We start from the raw sequence: 17,575 nt of genomic DNA on the forward strand, positions 1-17,575 counted from the left end.
TGGAATATTACTCAGCCACAAAAAGAAGGAAATCTTGCCATTTGCGACAACATGCATGGACCTTAAGGGCATTATACTAAGTGAAATAAATCAGAGAAAGACAAATACCATAAGATCTCACTTATATGTGGAATCTAAAAAAACAAAACAAACAAAACAACCCCCAAAACCCAAACTCAGATACAGAGAATAGATTGGTGGTTGCCGGAGGCAGGGGGCCAGGGAGTGGGAGAAATGGGTGAAGGGAGTCATAAGGTACAAACTTCCAGTTATAAAATAAATAAGTCATGGGGATGTAATGTGCAACATGGTGACTATAGTTAACAAGACTGCATTGTATACTTGAAAGTTGCTAAGAGAAATCTTAAAAGCTCTTATCACAAGAAAAAAAATTTTGTAACTGTGTGGTGATGGATGTTAACTAGACTCATCATGGTGATAATTTTGCAATATACACAAATATCGAATCGTTATGTTGTACACCTGAAACAAATATACTGTTATCTGTCAATTATATCTCAGTTTTTTTAAAAAGCTGTTTATGTAGTACGGTCCCATTTATTTATAAATATAATATTACATAATTGTATATTACATATATATTTACATACACGCACACATATATGTATGCTTAGAGAGATGACGGAAAAGATTTTTAGTGGTTGTCTCTGGGGATGAGATTTTGCATAAAACCTTTTTTCTTTATGTTTTCTATATTGCTTAATTTTTCTGCATGGGTCTGTACTTTCTTTATAATCAGAAAAATATCTTAGTGCCACTCTAAAAAATGGAGAAGATGAGCAGCACCGAGAATTGCTCCAACAGCTGACGGGATTCCTGATGTGTTCTCACTGAGCAGCAGTCAATTCCGCCTTAGTGGGACATGGTCTCACTTAGGAGACAGGGATGTTCTGGAGTCAGATTTTGGGGTTCCAAGAGGGAAATAGTTAAGAAGCTTCCGAGTTGAGGAAGGGAGTGCTGACTATTCAAGTCAGCTGGGAAGCTTTTAAAAATCCTGTAGCCCAGGCCACACCACCGTCCAACGAAATGGGCAACTCTGAGGTGGGCCCAGGCATCACCATTTTTAAAACTCCCAGGTGATATCAATGTGCAGCCAGGGTTGAGAACCACTGGACCAGAGGAAAAGTCGGAGCTCTGCCTGATCCACAAGATTCTAGGGATTTTCTCAGCCTTGATCAGAGGGCTTGTTGGGGTGGAGGAAGACAGGCGTTCGGGGCCCAAGACAAGGGAACCTTCTGAAATACACCAGAAGAGTGGCAAGGCCCAGGTTATGTTATGGAGATTTAGGTTTAAACTGAAGAGGGCGAAGTGGGTGTGTGGGTGTGTGCTTGTGCATGCAGGCACATACAGACCCTTTTTCCCTCAATAAGTGATTCTACTTTTGTCCTTTTTAGGGTTACAGAACAGGCTACACGTACCGCTACCCCTTTGTTCAAGAGAAAACCAAACACAAAAGTGAGGTGGAGATTCCAGCCACGGTCACCGCCTTCGTGTTTGAGGAGGACGGTACCCCAGTTCCCACCCTGCGGCAGCACGCCCAGAAGCAGCAAAAGGAGAAGACCCGCTGGCTCAACACGCCCAACACCTACCTGCGAGTCAATGTGGCTGACGAGGTCCAGAGGAGCATGGGCAGCCCCCGGCCCAAGACCACAGTAAGGAGGGCAGAGGGGAAGGAGAATGCCCCACTACATTTGTGGATTAAACAGCTTTAAAAGGGAAACAGAACAAACCTCCCCTGGGCCTGCATTAGTGCGGTTTCCCCTTAGAGCTTCCTATTGGGCATCTGGGAGCAGCTGCTCATGCCCACGGAGCCTCTGATTACCTGTTTCTTGTACCTCTGTGCTGAGTTTTTGGGTCCTGAGCGTGGCTGGACCAGGTCACTCCCAGCAGCAGAAAGCCAGGAGCAATTGATTTTTGCTTCTTGCTCCCACATCCAGAGGGGGCTTCTGGGAAATTCAAGGGATGGGTATCCAAGATTTGAAGTACATGTCTGAGGCAAACCCAGGAGTTAGGTGGGATATTCATTTCTATTAAGTTGTCCTCTCCACTCTTCTCTCTCTGACACACACACCCTGAGTCTTAATTTTTCATTAACGTTAAAGGTAGCCTGCAACCAAATAGAATAGCTCTTCATAAAGAAAGAAAAAAAATAAAACAAAAACAACAAGGCCTGCAAATTAACGTCAATGAGTCATCTAATACTGAAGCTCAAGTGGCTGCCTGTCTGTCAAAGCTGGTTACCAAGGTTCTGACTCCTACACTTAAGTGTTCTTGATGGCTAGTGACCTGGGGCCTTCCCTGGCAACCCACGTCATTTGTTGCCTTTCTCTGCTCTGGAAGACAGACATCAAAGAGGCCCAAGAGGAGAGAACACGTATGGATAGGCTTGCTGACCTTCCTTGTAGGCCGGTTGGCCCAGATCTCATGGGGTGGACCACTGGGGAGGATGCATGGGCCATATTCCTTTGTCTTACCCACCTGGCCTTGTGTGTGTTCAGTGGATGAAGGCTGACGAGGTGGAGAAATCCAGCAGTGGCATGCCAATCAGGATCGAAAACCCAAACCAATTTGTGCCTCTCTATACTGACCCCCAAGAAGTGGTGGACATGCGGAACAAGGTAAGGGGGTAGCTAATCTCTTCTCCCTCAAGCGTGGGGGGTTCCCCAGCATGCGCTGACTTACCAACATCGCAGATGCCTCTTGGCATGGAAATGGAAAGAAACTACCACTTATTGGCCATATTCTAGGCACTGTGCTACCTGCTGTACTTCTGTTGTCCTATAACCCTCTTACACAGAGAGGTGCTTGCTTTAGATGAGATTTGCCCACAAGTTGAGTTTTACAAATTTTATGCTTTTTGACACATTGTCAAGATTTTAAAATCTTTTACATTTATTTCTCCACCTTTGCTTTACAGTTCACTCCCTTATATTTCTAATGTTACTTTAAAAACTTAAGTTGTAGCAGACCACCTCCAATAGGTCAGAGATGCTCACAGAACAGTGTTTCAGTGTGTGGTCCAAGGACCCTCTGAAGTGCTTGTTTAAAATGCAGATTCCTGGGTCACCCCACATCCCTCCCCACAAGAGATTCAGATTCGATAGCTGTGGGGTGGCCCCAGGAATCTGTATTTTAAACAAATTCCTCAGGGGCCTTAGGAATATTAAAATTTGAGAATCTCCCTCAAGGAGCTACTGTGCCTCATTTCACTCTTCACCTCTTACAATCACCCTCTCAGAGTTAATGAGAATCTGGTGTTTTACATCAACTATTCTTTCACTCTGAGACAGACATGGAGCCTGTCTCAGAGTGGACATACCGTGTTAGCAGTAGAGGAGACAGGGTCCGCCACCACTGGAGGACCTTTTTAGACCCAAGTCACAGACCACACTGGACACCAGTATGCCCTGGGAGTGCCCCCTTTCAAAACTCCATACTCTGACACTGAACAGCTAGCTCACTCTCCCGCTCCCTTTCCATACAGATTCGAGAACAAAACCGACAAGATGTGAAGTCAGCGGGGCCTCAGTCCCAGCTCCTGGCAAGCGTTATTGCTGAGAAGAGCCGAAGTCCGGTACAGCAGAAGCTGCCCCTGTCTGGAGGGGAAACATGTTTGCCTTCTGCGTCTTCAGTGCCCGGGGCTGGGCAGCAGGACCCCTGAGTCCTCATGCCCACCTTTCCCTGTGATCTTGGGCGCTGTTGCTTTTGCTGCAGAACGGATGCTGTGAGGACCGGGGGCGTCTCTAATTGTCCCCTGTGGGCACTGGGTGGGGGAGCAGCAGCCCAACCTGCCCACAGGAGTGATGCCGACTTCCATGCTTTCCCCATGGAACTCCACTCTGCCCTCTCTTAGTGTCCTGCAAAGTGGGGATCACAGGAGTGCGGCTGGCAGCTCCCGGCCGCTCCAGGCCTGCCTGCCCTGAGCATTTCTGGCCTCTGTGTGTGGATATGGCATCATCAGGCTGTAGCTCTGCAAAGATGCTCATGTGCTCTCAGAGGGGAGGCATGTATATAAGGACTGGATGGTAAGGGGCAGTTAGTTGCCCACGTAAAGCCACATAGAGTTAGAAAGTATAAAGTTGTTTCCATGGTAGAACAGTTTGTCTAGTGCTTAGCAAAAGGGGCGAAGATCAGAATTCTGGCTCTTTTTGGAAATCATTGCTGCTCATTGCAAAGTAGCAATGGGCATGGTATCTTCCTTAGCAGTAATAAGGGAGGAAATACAGGAACCATTCCTCTCTGCAGAGCAAATTGAGGTGATGTAATGATTTCAGATCAGGTTGCAGCCCACAAGGTGGGTGCCCATTGGCGGGGAACATGTGAAGGTTATGTCATCACACCCACCTCCGCCCTACCTCAACTCAGCCAAGATGAGGAGCACCAGATGTGCCACAGGGTCAAGGATAGAAATACCCCATGATACTGGGGGAGGTGAGAGTTCAATACAGTGAGCAAAATTGTTAAAAACTCTGCCATTTATACTAAGTACTCTTTGGAGTCCTTCTTCTTGGGATCCTGGTCTTAGACTTTTTTGAACCCTGTGATTCCTTAAGACAGACCCAGTGCTGCCCCTCTTTTGGAAGGAGCCCATGGGCCCATCATCAGAAGACCTGATGGACCAGGGAAAGATGGCCTGGAGTGTGTGGTGTGGGCCAACTGCTCCAGGCTCACCTCCCCTGGGGTTCACTTTCTTTGGTTCCTCCTCAGCTTCAGAGCACTGCATTCTCAAAGGCCGAGATGAGGGTGCTGAATTAGCAAAAAGGACTGTGGAGTCTGAATTTTAGTCCCTGTCTTGAGCTAGAGGGATCAAAGGATTCCTGAAGCTTACACAAGGCCCAGCTGGTGAGCTCCTCAGAGCCAGGGGCTCTACAGAGGTGATGAAATACAGTGATTTTGCCAGTGTCCCTGCAGGGACCTGCAGTACAGACGGGTTGAAGATCTGAGCTTCAGGACCTGGGCCCCCTTGTAATCTATGACTGTGTGCAAAACAGGACTAAGTCTGGACTGAGAACACTGAAGCCTTGCATGTGACTTACTGCTGTGTGCTGTGGCTTGTGCTGCTGTTGGGGGATGGGGAGGGGCATGGTGGGGAATGGCTGGCATGGAGCTGGTTGAGCCGATGCTTTGCTTGCTGGGTTTTGGCTGACTGACTTTGGGCCGCTGACAGTATTTGCATAGTGACAGCTTGCAAATGTCCACAGGACGGATTGCAATAAAGGTGTGTCTTCCTTCTGCTTGGGAGCATCCTTTGATTTTATTTCTGGGGCAGAGGGTGGACCCTCTGCGTTCATCCAGTCAGTTGCAAAGAATCTGGGTCTGGGGGTGAGGTAGCCATGGGGAGGAATGAACAACAACTACCCTGAGGCCCTGAGCTGTTTCCAAGGAGGGGCATACCACGCTGTCCCTAACAAGACCTGGTAGCCACATGAGTCTGAAAGGAAGCTCAGGCCTGGGCCCCAACTGCGGCGTTCAGAGAGCGACACACACTCTGTGGTTAACTTTCAGTCTACAGAGAGCCAGCTGATGTCCAAGGGCGATGCAGATACCAAAGATGAGACAGAGGAGACAGTGCCCAACCCCTTCAGCCAACTCACTGACCAGGAGTTGGAGGAGTACAAGAAAGAGGTGGAGAGGAAGAAACTAGAACTGGACGGTAAATAACCCCAGGGCACCCCCAGGGATCTCCAGGGTGGCGGAGAGAGCCTGGGGGCCACCCAGAGAGGCAGCAGAGCAACCAGCAATGCTCACCCCTGGTCAGTGGCCCTGGAACCATGTCTTCCCTCCTGTCAGGGCCCTCCATCTGGCCTTGGCTTGCTTTCATTTTAAATCTTCATTTGCTTCTCTTTCTCTCTTCTCTGTCGTACTCTCAATTTGACTTTCCTGCCCCGTCACCAAATAATATTCTTATTAGCATCATGCTATTAATCACAATAACACCCCTTATTGCTCAGTGCCCAGCAGTTACACAGTGCCGTCACGACCTCATCTGATCCTCACCTGGGTATAAAGGAGTTAATCCTTGTAGATTGCTTAGCATAGTGCCTGTAAATATGGCTTAGGTCAGTAAACACCACATAAATGTTAGCTTTAATAAGATAATAATTATGACTATTATAATTAATTATCTATCAAATCTTGTATAAACTTCCTAGCCTGGCAATCAAAACTCGCCACCAGCTGACTCCTTTATGTCTTTTTCTTACTCCTTCTTTATTTCAGAATCTTCGGTCAAGCCCATCTCTCCATGTTGACTCCCAAATATTCGTCCTCATGATGGCTTGTATGCCCTCGTTCATGCTGTTGTCCCTTCCGGGCATGGTTTCCCTTTTCCGCTAGCCTGATGGGAAGTTATCTACACTTCAGGCTCCATCTCAAACCCCCCTCCAGCTAGGAAGCCCTCTCTGTCCCTCCCCACTCGCTCCATTGAGCTGTCCCGTCTCTTTGCTTCAAGAGCACCTGAGCTCTGAGACATAGAATTCAGCTCTTGGTTTTGTCCATAGGCTAGGCTTTCATTCCCTCAGGGAAGGGTCTTCTTCCACGACCCTCTCCCCACCCAGAGCCAGCTCTCCTCCTAGGCACAAAGCAGGCACTAGAAGAACCCTTGCTGGTTTGCTTGGAGTTCTCATGTGCCAATCAAAAAAGTAGATGTAAAAATAGGGTGCTTTTTATCTCTAGGGATTGTCTGGACTGAACATGTGAATTAGATAAATTAGATAATAAATGAGCTACATGCAAACAAATCATGGGCAGGAATTCTCCTGCAGTCTTGCCGTCCACATCAGGGGTAACATATTCCATTGGTGGATGTTCTTTGATGGGGGAAACAGAACATGACTCTGACTCCTCCCATTTGCCTCCCCTAGGACGTAGCAGAGATTAAAAAAAGGTTAGTGGAAGCAGCTAACTTCAGCCAAGAGAAATGAAGACCAAGTAGCAGAAAGCACTCTCTCTCTCGCCCATCTCTCCCCTGATTGACCTCTATCTTGCGGGGGTTTTCTGTATTTTCAGGAGAGAAGGAAACCACTGCAGAGGAGCCTGGCTCACCTGTAAAGTCTGCACCTGCTTCTCCAGCACAGAGTCCAGTGAAGTCCGAGACGAAGAGCCCCGCGGTCTCTCCCTCCAAGTCTTCAGACGGTGGGTCAAGCTGGGCAGCCTGGGAGGGAGGGAGGCGCATCTACAGGCTGAGAAAAGGGTCTGTGTGCGAGGTGGGCCAGGTGTGCACACTGTAGGGACCCTGCCTTTCAACAGGTGTTGCCCCCCTACCCGAAAAGCTTTCCCTCTGCTATTTCTAGGGAATCTGAAATAGGAGTTACCAAATTTAAGCGTGTTTCATTCACAGGCTGTGACAATACACCTTACAATTTAAGCCTGGTCTAAGCACTGATGATGAAGTTCATGATTCACCCACAGCCTTCTCATGTCTAACTCAGACTAGGTTGGTTGATAGGCCTTTCTAGATGCCCCAGCCCAGTACTCAGACTTTATTGTGCGTGGAGATTACCTAGGGATCTTGTGAAAGTGAAGATTCTCATGCAGTAGGTCTGGGGTGGGACCTGAGACTCTGCATTTCCAGCAAGCTCCCAGGTGAGGCTGACGGTGTCATTCTCAACCTTGACTGCACACTGGAATCATGTAGAGAGCTTTAAAATTCCTGATGCCTGTCTGGGTCCCACCCTCAGCAGCTCTGAGTTCAATTGTCTGGAGGTGGGAGTGGGGAGAAGTGCAGCCTGGAGTTTTAAGATCTTTCCAGATGAATCTAAAAAAATGTGCAGGGGGCCGGCCCCATGGCTTAGCGGTTAAGTGTGCTCGCTCCGCTACTGGTGGCCCGGGTTCGGATCCCGGGTGCGCACTGACGCACCGCTTCTCCGGCCATGCTGAGGCCACATCCCACGTACAGCAACTAGAAGGATGTGCAACTATGACATACAACTATCTACTGGGGCTTTGAGGGAAAAAAAAAAAAAGGAGGAGGATTGGGAATAGATGTTAGCGCAGAGCCGGTCTTCCTCAGCAAAAAGAGGAGGATTAGCATGAATGTTACCTCAGGGCTGATCTTCCTCACAAAAAAAAAATAATAAAAATATACGAAATAAATAAAATTTAAAAATGTGCAGTCCAGGTTGAGAACCATGTCATTAGAAAGATGCTAGTGTAGAGAACTTAGGTCTAGGCCCAACTCAACTGCTAACTAGTAGTAACTCAACTGCTAATTTGAGAAAATCAGATAATCTCAGTGCCTTAGTTTCCTTATCTGTGAAATGGGGCTACTAATATTTTCCCTTTTTAAGGTTCTTATATGTGTAAGGGAAGATGTACTTGAAAACATACTTTGAAAGAGTAAAAGCATGATTTAAATGTAAGATCTAATTATTATTATGATTAATAATATACATATGGTAGATAGTAATACTATTATAGTCCATACCACCTAGATCATAGAAGTGTCTTGAACAAGCTCCTGGACTCTCTCCAGGGCATGAGCCCTCCTCCCTGGGTCCCCAAGAGCCCTCGCTGGGGAGGCTGTCCGCATGCAGAGAGCAGCAGCGTGGTGGCCTGTTGGAATCTTCTCCCTCCTGAGTAGAATGGCCACACGTATGGATGCTGCTAGAATCCCCAGCCCTGAGGTCCCTCCATAGGTGAATCGCTGCCTGAGGGCAGGCCCAGCGATGCCAGAGGAAACCCATCTGCTTGAGGCCAGAGCCCCAAGTGGATGTCCCCCGACTGTTCATGCGTTGTGTCTCATCGTGGTGTTGTCAACCTGTCTCCACAATGTCTTCCTTTCTCTTCCCATTTGTGCCTTCATCAAAGGAGTTTCCTCCGATTCTGAATACTTGTCTCTGTAGTAAGTATAGACAGGCTGTTTACTAACTCACGCCAACACTCGCAATGGGGGAGGAAGACTTTTTCAAAGGAAATATATTCCTCCTCAATTTTTCCTTTTGTAACTCACAACCCTGCCTTCAGGAGGTTTCCTGGCTATAAAATTCATGACCAATTCCACGTGTGCTCTGCATGGACTAGGCTTCCCTCTAGGATATACACACATAGGACAGGCTCATGCACAAACACACCCCCATACTCACGTGGGACATACCACCCAGAAGCAACAAGCCCCCACAGTGAATGGGCAGTGGGGCCACTCTGGGGCACTGCCTGTGGTGGAGTGCTCATGGCCCTCAGGAGCACACTACATCCCTGTCCTAGTGCATGGGGTCCTCTGAGGAGCCCGTGACCTCTTCTAGGGCTGTGGGCCAGAGCCTGAATGGCCTTGGGAACCGACTGCCTAATAGGGATGCATAGAGCACCTAGTGTGACTGTGGTCTTCAGCGTCCTTCAGGGCATGCGCATCAGCTGCAGGAGGGAAATCTGGGTGGGAGAAGAGTAGGACAAGGGGTGGCAATTCCATTTCAGCTCCTAGGAGCCCCTTGGAGTGACCAACTTCTGCTGCTTTGTGGGACAGAGGGCAGGAGGAGGGCTGTGTGATGGCTGGGATAACTGCTTACCCACTGCCTGACATTGTTCCCACTGCAGCAGGATTCCTGCTTCTCTCTGGTCCAAATCTGTGCTCCTGTGGAGGGGCATACCGTGGTTGAGTCGTTAGAAAAGTGAAGGTCATCCCTGAAGACTCTTCCCCAGAGCTGGGGAGCCTAGGTCTCCTTGGAGCAGACCCTGCGTGATGAGGCGCAGGTTGTAGCTGCCTGGGGTGACGGGTGTGAAGTGGAGCTGGGTGGCCTTGGCCAGGTTGCCCCATGGCTTGCACAGCTCCTCAGGGCAGACAGGGCTGACCCTCTGAGCAGCATCTGCACTTTCACATTTCACTCGCTCCTTGGATCAGAGATGGCTTTTTTCATTGTTTGTCACCATGGTCTCAAGTCCTCTTGTGGTGAGTCACTTCCATGTCACTTCTCATCTGTCTCCCTGAGTCCTACCCCATCAACCTCTCTGAAGGAGAGCCTTTCAAATCCTTTTCCTTGACATCTGGCCATTTCTGTCATTGCCTTCTCTTTAACTAGCTCCTGACTGTCCGTGTCCCTGCTGACTCCATCCCCCAGTGACCCCTCAGGAGCACTGGCTATGCCTGCAAAGAAATATCTGGGCATTCAACATCAGAAGATCAGCTCTGTCACTTACTAACTTAGCCATCTCAAATAAGTCACTTAAAAACACTGCAGAATCGGGGAATAACACAAATCCTTGCCATCCCTAGCTCACAGCATTGTTATTAGGATAAAATGAGCTAATGAATATAAAAAGAACTTCTAATGTGCTTACATAAATTAGTTCTTATTATGTAGTATGTTCTTCTCAGATTGTGAGAGAGAACACTCTGCTTGCTGTTTTAAGCCACTAAGTTTTGGGGTGGTTTGTTATACAGCAATAGATAATGATTAAATCATGGTGCATAATAAGAACTGGTTTTGTGGAAATTAGTTCTTCTGTGGGTTGACTGGACTCAGTTGGATGGTTCTTCTGCTCCACCGATGTCAGCTGGGGCTGCAGTCATCTTGGAGCTTGACTAAACTGGAACTCCAAGATGGCGCACTCACATGTCAGGCGCCTTGGCAGGGGCAGCTGGAAGGCTGGGCTCAGCTGGGACACTGGAATGTCTGGGTCTTTCTCTCCCTTTGTCTCTCTGTCTCTCTCTTTCTCCCTGTGGTTGTAGGGCTTCTCCATGTGGCTTCTCCATGTGTGTTTCCATCAGGAAAGTCGGACCTTACGCATGGCAGCTCAGGGCTCCCCAAACTATAAAAGGAGAAGCTGCTAGGCCTTCAGCCTGAGGCTGGCTCAGTGGCACTTGCTCTGCATTCTGTTGGTTATTGTGAGCCACAGGGCCAGGCCAGATTCGGTGTGTAGGGGGGAACCACACCCAAGTGTGGGCTCTTAAAAAAAAAAAAGGATAAATGACACATTCAAGTGTAAAATGAATGTATTGGCAGTAGGTTTAGAGGAAGGCAAGATCAATAGATGTTAGATCAGAGCCAATCTTCCTCAGCAAAAAGAGGAGGATTGGCATGGATGTTAGCTCAGGGCTGATCTTCCTCACAAAAAAATTAAAAAATAAAAAAAAAAATAAATAAATAGAGGAAGGCAAGATCATTGTCAAATGTCAAGGGAGACTTGAGCCAGGCCTTGGGGAGATACACACTCAGACTAGCAGACAGGAGTAGAGTGGGCTGTCCAGGGGTGGTGGCCAGGAAGCTGGGGGAGCGGGCATTCCTGGAGCGGGACATTGGAGGACAGAGAGACAAGCAGCTGGAGGCTGAGGGATAGTGAGAAGTCAAGTCTGAGTGGCAGAGTGTCCAGACAAGCTCTGCACCTCCCTGCCTCCTCCAGCCTCTGCAAGCCTTTCAGCCCTTTGTCTCCCAACCTACAGCGGTCTGGATGTGGACCTTGGCTGCCAAGTCCATTCTTGCTCCAAATCACCCACTCTTCCGATTCCCCCTCCCCCGGCTTCCTGGCTACCATCCTTGGACAGAGCCCCCCATCTTCCAGCCTCTGCCCCACTCCACCCACCCCCACACCTGTCCCTTACTGCCAGAGCTCCAGGTGCCCCGCCTGGGAGAGAAAGCTAGTGGTTCTTAGAGGATGCTAAGAAGGTGAGCCCCCGTCTACCTTTAGCTCTTGGGGCCCTTCCCAGCCTGGTTTTCAAATAGCTGAAGACCAGTTGAGAGCTCTGTGTGGTTCCGACCTTTATTCTCCTGGGCTGATAACAGAGGAGGGATCTGGAGCTCTCAAAACTGGTCCTTAATACTCTCCAGGAGCCCAGTAAGTGTTTATTTCTGGGGCCCTGCCCCATTGCCCTTTCTCTTGGGCAATGGAACCCTCCAGTGTTCTCTGTCCCCTATAGCTGAGGGAGTGGTGACCTTGATTTGGAACCTGGCTCCTCCAAGGCCCATTGTGTCTCCACTAGCCCCACTTTCCACTTGCTGCTACTCCCCCAAACAGTTCACAGTGTGGGAGCTCTATCAATCCATAGTGTGGGTGTACTCCGTGTGGCCTCATCTTCTGGGTGATGAGAAGAACCTTGAGTGTCACTCTCCTAAACCAAGACACCAGGGGCTGAGGCTGTAGGTGAGGCTGACAGCAGGGCAGGTATGGGTGAAAGGCATGGATGAAGGGCACTGTTGGAGCAAGGATACCCGACACCACCAGGGCAGGAGATGGCACCTGGACAGAAAGTGGGAGCCCCTCTTATTCACACTTGTGTTCATGGAGCTAGAAAGCAAGTACCCAAATCATCTGAGAGGGTCAGCCTTAAGAAACATGTCCTAATGGGTCATCCAAATGTGGGGCCTGCAGTGAGGGTCTGGATTGAGGTGGCAGAATCTTGGAGGGTACGAGAGCCCCAGAGGCTGAGTGAGGACAGGAGAATTGGTACAGGAGATAAAGACCAGGACAGGGGGCTGCTATTTGTTTACATGGCTGGATCCAGTTCAGCTTCAAAGGCTCAGGCTGGGACAGACGAGAAAGAAGATGAGGGGTGGTATTGGCTTGGTTAGAATAAAACCATTCACACATTCGTTTGCTCATGCGTTTGACCATCCAGGGATTCCACAAATATTTTTTGAGTACCTCCTATGAGCTAGTTACATAATTAGACATAGTCTTGCCCTAATTTATTCAGTTTTGAGAAGGAGATGGGCATAGAAAAGAAGACTGATCATTTTACAGTTGCTCTGATGGCAGTTTATCTAGTGGAGACAGAAAGGAAGGAGTGACAAATCCTACCTGGAAGCAGGGATGGGTCAGGGAAGACTCTAAGGGAGAGGTAACGCTCAAGCTGATTTATTGTCCGGGGTGAGGGTGGGGGACACAGACAGGAGAGAGGAAGGCCTTCCACATAGAGGGAAACAGGCTGCAATGACAGGGAGTGGTCCAGGGACCAGAGGGTCATGAGGCCAAGCAGCAGGTGAAGTGAAGAGAGTGGACAGAGAGAAGGTTGTGTCTACACTGGTTTACTGCAGTACTGCCCAGTGACAGCCATGGAAACACTGGTGGGAGGGGAGTGAGGGCTGTAGGAGTCAAGGGTGCTGGAGAACCTGGTAGTTGAGTGATGGCAAGACGTGGGCCAGACAGTAGGAATGGGAGCCAGTGGCCAAGGTCTTTAGCACTAAGAGAGAGACAGTCCTCAGTAGTCATCTGGGAGAGGACTTGGACTTGCCCAGCCAACTTCAGAAGTTACGAAATACCTCATTCTAAGAGTTTACCCAGATAGTTAAACTAGCCTGTTCTAACTGTCCCCAAATTTACCCCTTCTGTCTCATCCTCCATGTAACCATACAGGTCCCCAGTCTTCACCCTCTCAAGAAGCCTACTTTTCTTGAACCTTATATCTTCACCCACTTCTTCTGTATCACCAGTCTTACTTTCCCCATTACTCACATTCCCGCTGAGCGGAGTGTGCGGGGCTCCTTCATCTCACACTCACGCATCTCACACTCACACACACTCCTCTCGGTTTCACGTAGTGAAAAGAACACTGAACTGGATGTCAGGAGACTTAGATCTGCCCACTCTTTTGCTGTTTACTCAGTTTTCATATCTGTAAAATGGGGAGGAGTTGAGCTAGATGATCTTTACATTCCTTTCTACTTTATCATTTTCCCTCCTCCCTCCCCATCCTGGCGTTTCAAAGCTGGAGTGGAAACAGGGTGGAGTAAGAATGGGAAGGGGGAGAAAGGGTTGCAGAAGGGTTTAGGTTCTGGGGTCCGCGCAGTTCTGGCCTTGAACATGGTGGCAATCTGAAAGGCAGAATAAAGACCTGAGGGGCCCGGTGGCTGCTAGAATGGGCTGACCAGGCATCTTCCCTTTCTGGTGAATCCTTATATCTTGGAAACACAGGGTCCATGTTCCCCACGGAATTCCATCCTCCCTCTGCCTTCCCCTCTCTGCCTCCTGGGAAGACACTCCATATTTCCAAAAGTTCCTCACTGGTGTAAGAAATGAAGTGGGTATGAAAACACATAATTTCCATGGTTTTATTAGTAAAACTGAACCAGTTACAATTCTTAGATGCTTCCACTGAGTTGTACATGACACTGCTCTCCCCCTTCCTACAGCCTCTGTCCTTACCTGTGTCGGTTCCCCTGTTCTGTGCCTAGAAAAGCTCTGAACTAGGGTCCTAGCTGGGCCCCTGCCATGTTGGGACATCATTACCTGTTTCTATTTGTAGACAAGAGCCCAGAGTTACTGCCCTGCCAAGATCTTGTCCCCAGGGCAGGCCACATAGAAGAGAGTGTAGGGTTTGGATGAGGACCCTGCCTATCCCTGCCTCCTACAGTGTCAGCCTGCCCCTCCTCTTGCTCTAGACTTACTTTATAGAATTGCCCAGAAATGGTTCTGGTAACCCCAGGTGAAAGCTCTCACCTGAATGAAATCAAATGGGTCATGTCTTTTGATCTTTTTCTAGAAGGTGCTAAGAAGACAGAAACAAGCAAAGCCACCACAGAGCCTGACACGACTCAGCCAGGAGAGGTGGTGGTCAACGGGAGAGAGGATGAGCAGACCGCAGAGGAAGTTCTCAGCAAAGGCTTGAGCCAGATGACCACCAGTGCCGACACGGATGTCGATACCTCTAAGGACAAAACCGAATCGGTCACCAGTGGCCCCATGTCCCCAGAGGGCTCACCTTCCAAGTCTCCCTCAAAGAAGAAAAAGAAATTCCGAACCCCATCCTTCCTGAAAAAGAGCAAAAAGAAGGAGAAAGTGGAGTCCTGATTCGTAGCACCCTTGGGCTCCCATCTGCATCCTCTCTCTCCTCCCCTTCCCTTGCCCCATCTCTGTCCCTGGAAGCACAGGGCCAAGGAGGGATAGAACAGGACCCTGGATCACACTCTGAGGGGGAAGTTAGAGATCACCTGACCAACTCCTCATTTTACAGTTGCCCCAAAGAAAACAGGTGACTTTCCCAAGGTCACACAGCTCGTTAGTGGCAGAGCCTGCACTAGGATTCAGGTCTCCTGGCTCCCAGTCCAGTGCTCTTTCCACTACATAACACTGCCTAGCTGTGGGCCGCCTTTGTGAGGATGCTGCCCACTGATCTGAGCCCAGAGCAAGGAGGGCAGAGTGGGCCGCAGGCTCTCACAGGCTCAGTCTAAGTCAGACAGGTCGAGGCTTCCCCTGAGCAAGGTCCTTTTCCTCGAGGGAACCCAGTCTCCTGCTGATGGAGCTATCACTCCGTTTAGAAATCTCTCTTTTTTGCATAGGGTCCCTGCCCTGCTGCTCACAGTAATCAGAGAAACTGACCTGTCCCCTCCAGCAGAAGTTAATCTTTGTTCCCAAGGGCTGATGGCTTAGCTTGTGCTTTCCCGACCACTAACCCCAAGCTTTCTTCATGGAACCTCCTGACTCACGGATGGAAGATGGTGCGAGTTGGCAGACAGAAGGGCAAGCCAAGTCAGCCATAGGACTGGGGATAGTTTAATCAATAGAAGAAGCCAGGAACTTGACCCATTGAAATTGTGCATCTCAGACGCTTCAAAACTAAAACCAAATTTAGCTTAGAAAAATGTCTCGTGCTCAGGGCAGAAATTTGGGGAAATTTAGATCCTCTGTTAGCGTTGGGTTGTACGAGGAGGATCAGAACAGCACAGGATGTGCTCTGCCTTTCTAGCTTTGCATGGCACCCGGAGCAGTGTGGCTCTCCCTGTCTCACTCCTGTGTGGCGGTCAGGTGTCCCCTGACCCCTCAAACCTGGAAGCACTGGCTCACAGACTGGAACTGGCATCTTACCCTTGGCACTTTGACCTTGGCTCCTTTGGGTTCCAACTCAGTCAGTGTGGGTCCAGCAGAGGAGAACGAGATGAGCCCTTCAGGATTAATCCCTAGGACCTGCTATCAGAGAAATGCTTGGGTGTCCCTGGCCCTGTCGCTGTCTGTCTATCCTGGGTCCTGATAATAGCCACAGCTATTGTATTAAATGCCAACACTATCTTTTCAGATTCTTCCATGGGGCGTTGATTAGTGAGCATGGTTGGCTCCTAAAAAATAGACAATCCATCCTCTTTAAAGCACAGTGTCTTCAAAGAATATTTTCCCTTCTTATCCTAATTATTGTAAAAGTATTTTTGAAAGATCTTAATCATAGTTTTCCATTTTTGAGCACTTACTATATATACATATGTATAGACACTGTGAAGGCTTTACATGCATTATATCCTTTAACCCTCACAACAATCCTGTGATGTGGGTAAGATCATTCCCATTTTATGGGTAGGGAAACTGAGCCCCCAAAGGATGCTTGACTTGTTCCAGGTGACTTGGCTAGAAAGATCCAGAGCCTGGATTTGAACCCAGATCAGTCTGAGTCCAGAGCCTTTGCTCTTAACAGCTATGATGATCAGAAAACTTTAATCCCCAAGGGTGGTGGTTTTAGTTCAGGACCCATTTCTGTGACTGGTCTCCACTGCATAATGTTAGCACTTGAAACGAAGGTACGAAACTACCTGGGTTCTCCTTCCTCAGTGCGCATTAAGTTCCTAGTTAATACAGATTGTGGTGAGGCCAGTGTGGACCTCTGACAAAGGAGAGGCAAGAGCCTTTGGGTTGGGGCAGGAAATACCATCCATAGTTGGGCTATTTCTTGAGAAGGGAGGAAACTGACATATGACTAGGGAAAACCCCCTACTGTAGGTCTCTAGTGCAGATGCCTAACTGCTACCCCAGGCCCCTCTGTCTGTTCTGCTTTCTGATTGTGTCCAGTCTTGTGATGGACAACTCAATGGTGAGGGGCACTGATGCCTCAGAAAACTCTGTGATATGGGAAATGCCTTTAAAAGCCAATCCTTTGATGCCTTCTTTTAAAAAATAGATTTCACATTCATTCATTCATCCCTTCACAATATTTGTAAAGCACTTACTAAGCATCGGACATCATGCTGACATTAAAAAAAAAATTCTTGTGACTAGAATCATCAGTGGCAAGCAGAGTTAAGAGAAGGGTGGAGTGGAGACAACCACTGATGCAGCTTTTTGTGTTTGAGTGGTTGAATTCAGAGATGTTGTTGATTGACTCTTTGCATTCAACAAATTCTCTCTATTTCCTTTGCAACAGTAAGGTCTTGTTTAGGTGAAAATGCGTGAGCCCTGCTAGAGCATCATCCTTGGAATTTATGCCACGAGTCTGCCTCCTCTTTACCCATTTGTTCATTCCTTGTGCATGCAAAAAACATACATGAGCTTGGGTCATGGGCCAGGCCTGAGGGCGGGACATACTCCCTGCCTGCAGGAAGTTCTAATATAGCAGGCATGTAGACGAGTTACAAAACAAGCAAGTGTGTAGAGGTGGCATAAGGCAGCAACGATTTACTATCTTCCAAGCCAGAGAAACCTTCCTGAAAGGAGTGATGGTTGAGTTAGGTTTTTAAAACAATGAGGAATTTAACAGGAGGACAACAGGGACGAGGGAAGAGCATGGGCAAAAACATGGAGGCATGAAACTCCATGACACATCCACTGAGTAATTCAGTTCTGCCAGAGCATCAAGTGTAAGGCAGCGGGGGTTCACTTCACCAGTGGGTAGGCCTGGGTCGTAAGGAAACTTGTAAAAGGTGTG

The 17,575-nt window shown here is 48.6% G+C and overlaps 1 protein-coding gene across 4 annotated transcripts in view; it reads left to right on the forward strand.

Annotated features, from left to right (window-relative positions):
• Positions 1-17,213, forward strand: part of ADD2 (adducin 2) — a 104,465-nt gene extending 87,252 nt beyond the window's left edge. For all 4 annotated transcript variants that reach the window (XM_058550998.1, XM_058550997.1, XM_058550999.1 and 1 more), the window contains 6 exons: positions 1,416-1,673; positions 2,520-2,639; positions 3,506-3,595; positions 5,527-5,674; positions 7,030-7,155; positions 14,432-17,213. In XM_058550998.1, coding sequence (XP_058406981.1) covers positions 1,416-1,673; positions 2,520-2,639; positions 3,506-3,595; positions 5,527-5,674; positions 7,030-7,155; positions 14,432-14,739 — 1,050 coding nt within the window. In that variant the 3' untranslated portion in view covers positions 14,740-17,213. The remainder of the gene's footprint in view (positions 1-1,415; positions 1,674-2,519; positions 2,640-3,505; positions 3,596-5,526; positions 5,675-7,029; positions 7,156-14,431) is intronic.
• The last annotated feature ends 362 nt before the right edge of the window (positions 17,214-17,575 follow it).

The sequence above is a fragment of the Diceros bicornis genome, chromosome 12, assembly GCF_020826845.1.
Source record: "Diceros bicornis minor isolate mBicDic1 chromosome 12, mDicBic1.mat.cur, whole genome shotgun sequence".
NCBI lineage: Eukaryota > Metazoa > Chordata > Mammalia > Perissodactyla > Rhinocerotidae > Diceros > Diceros bicornis.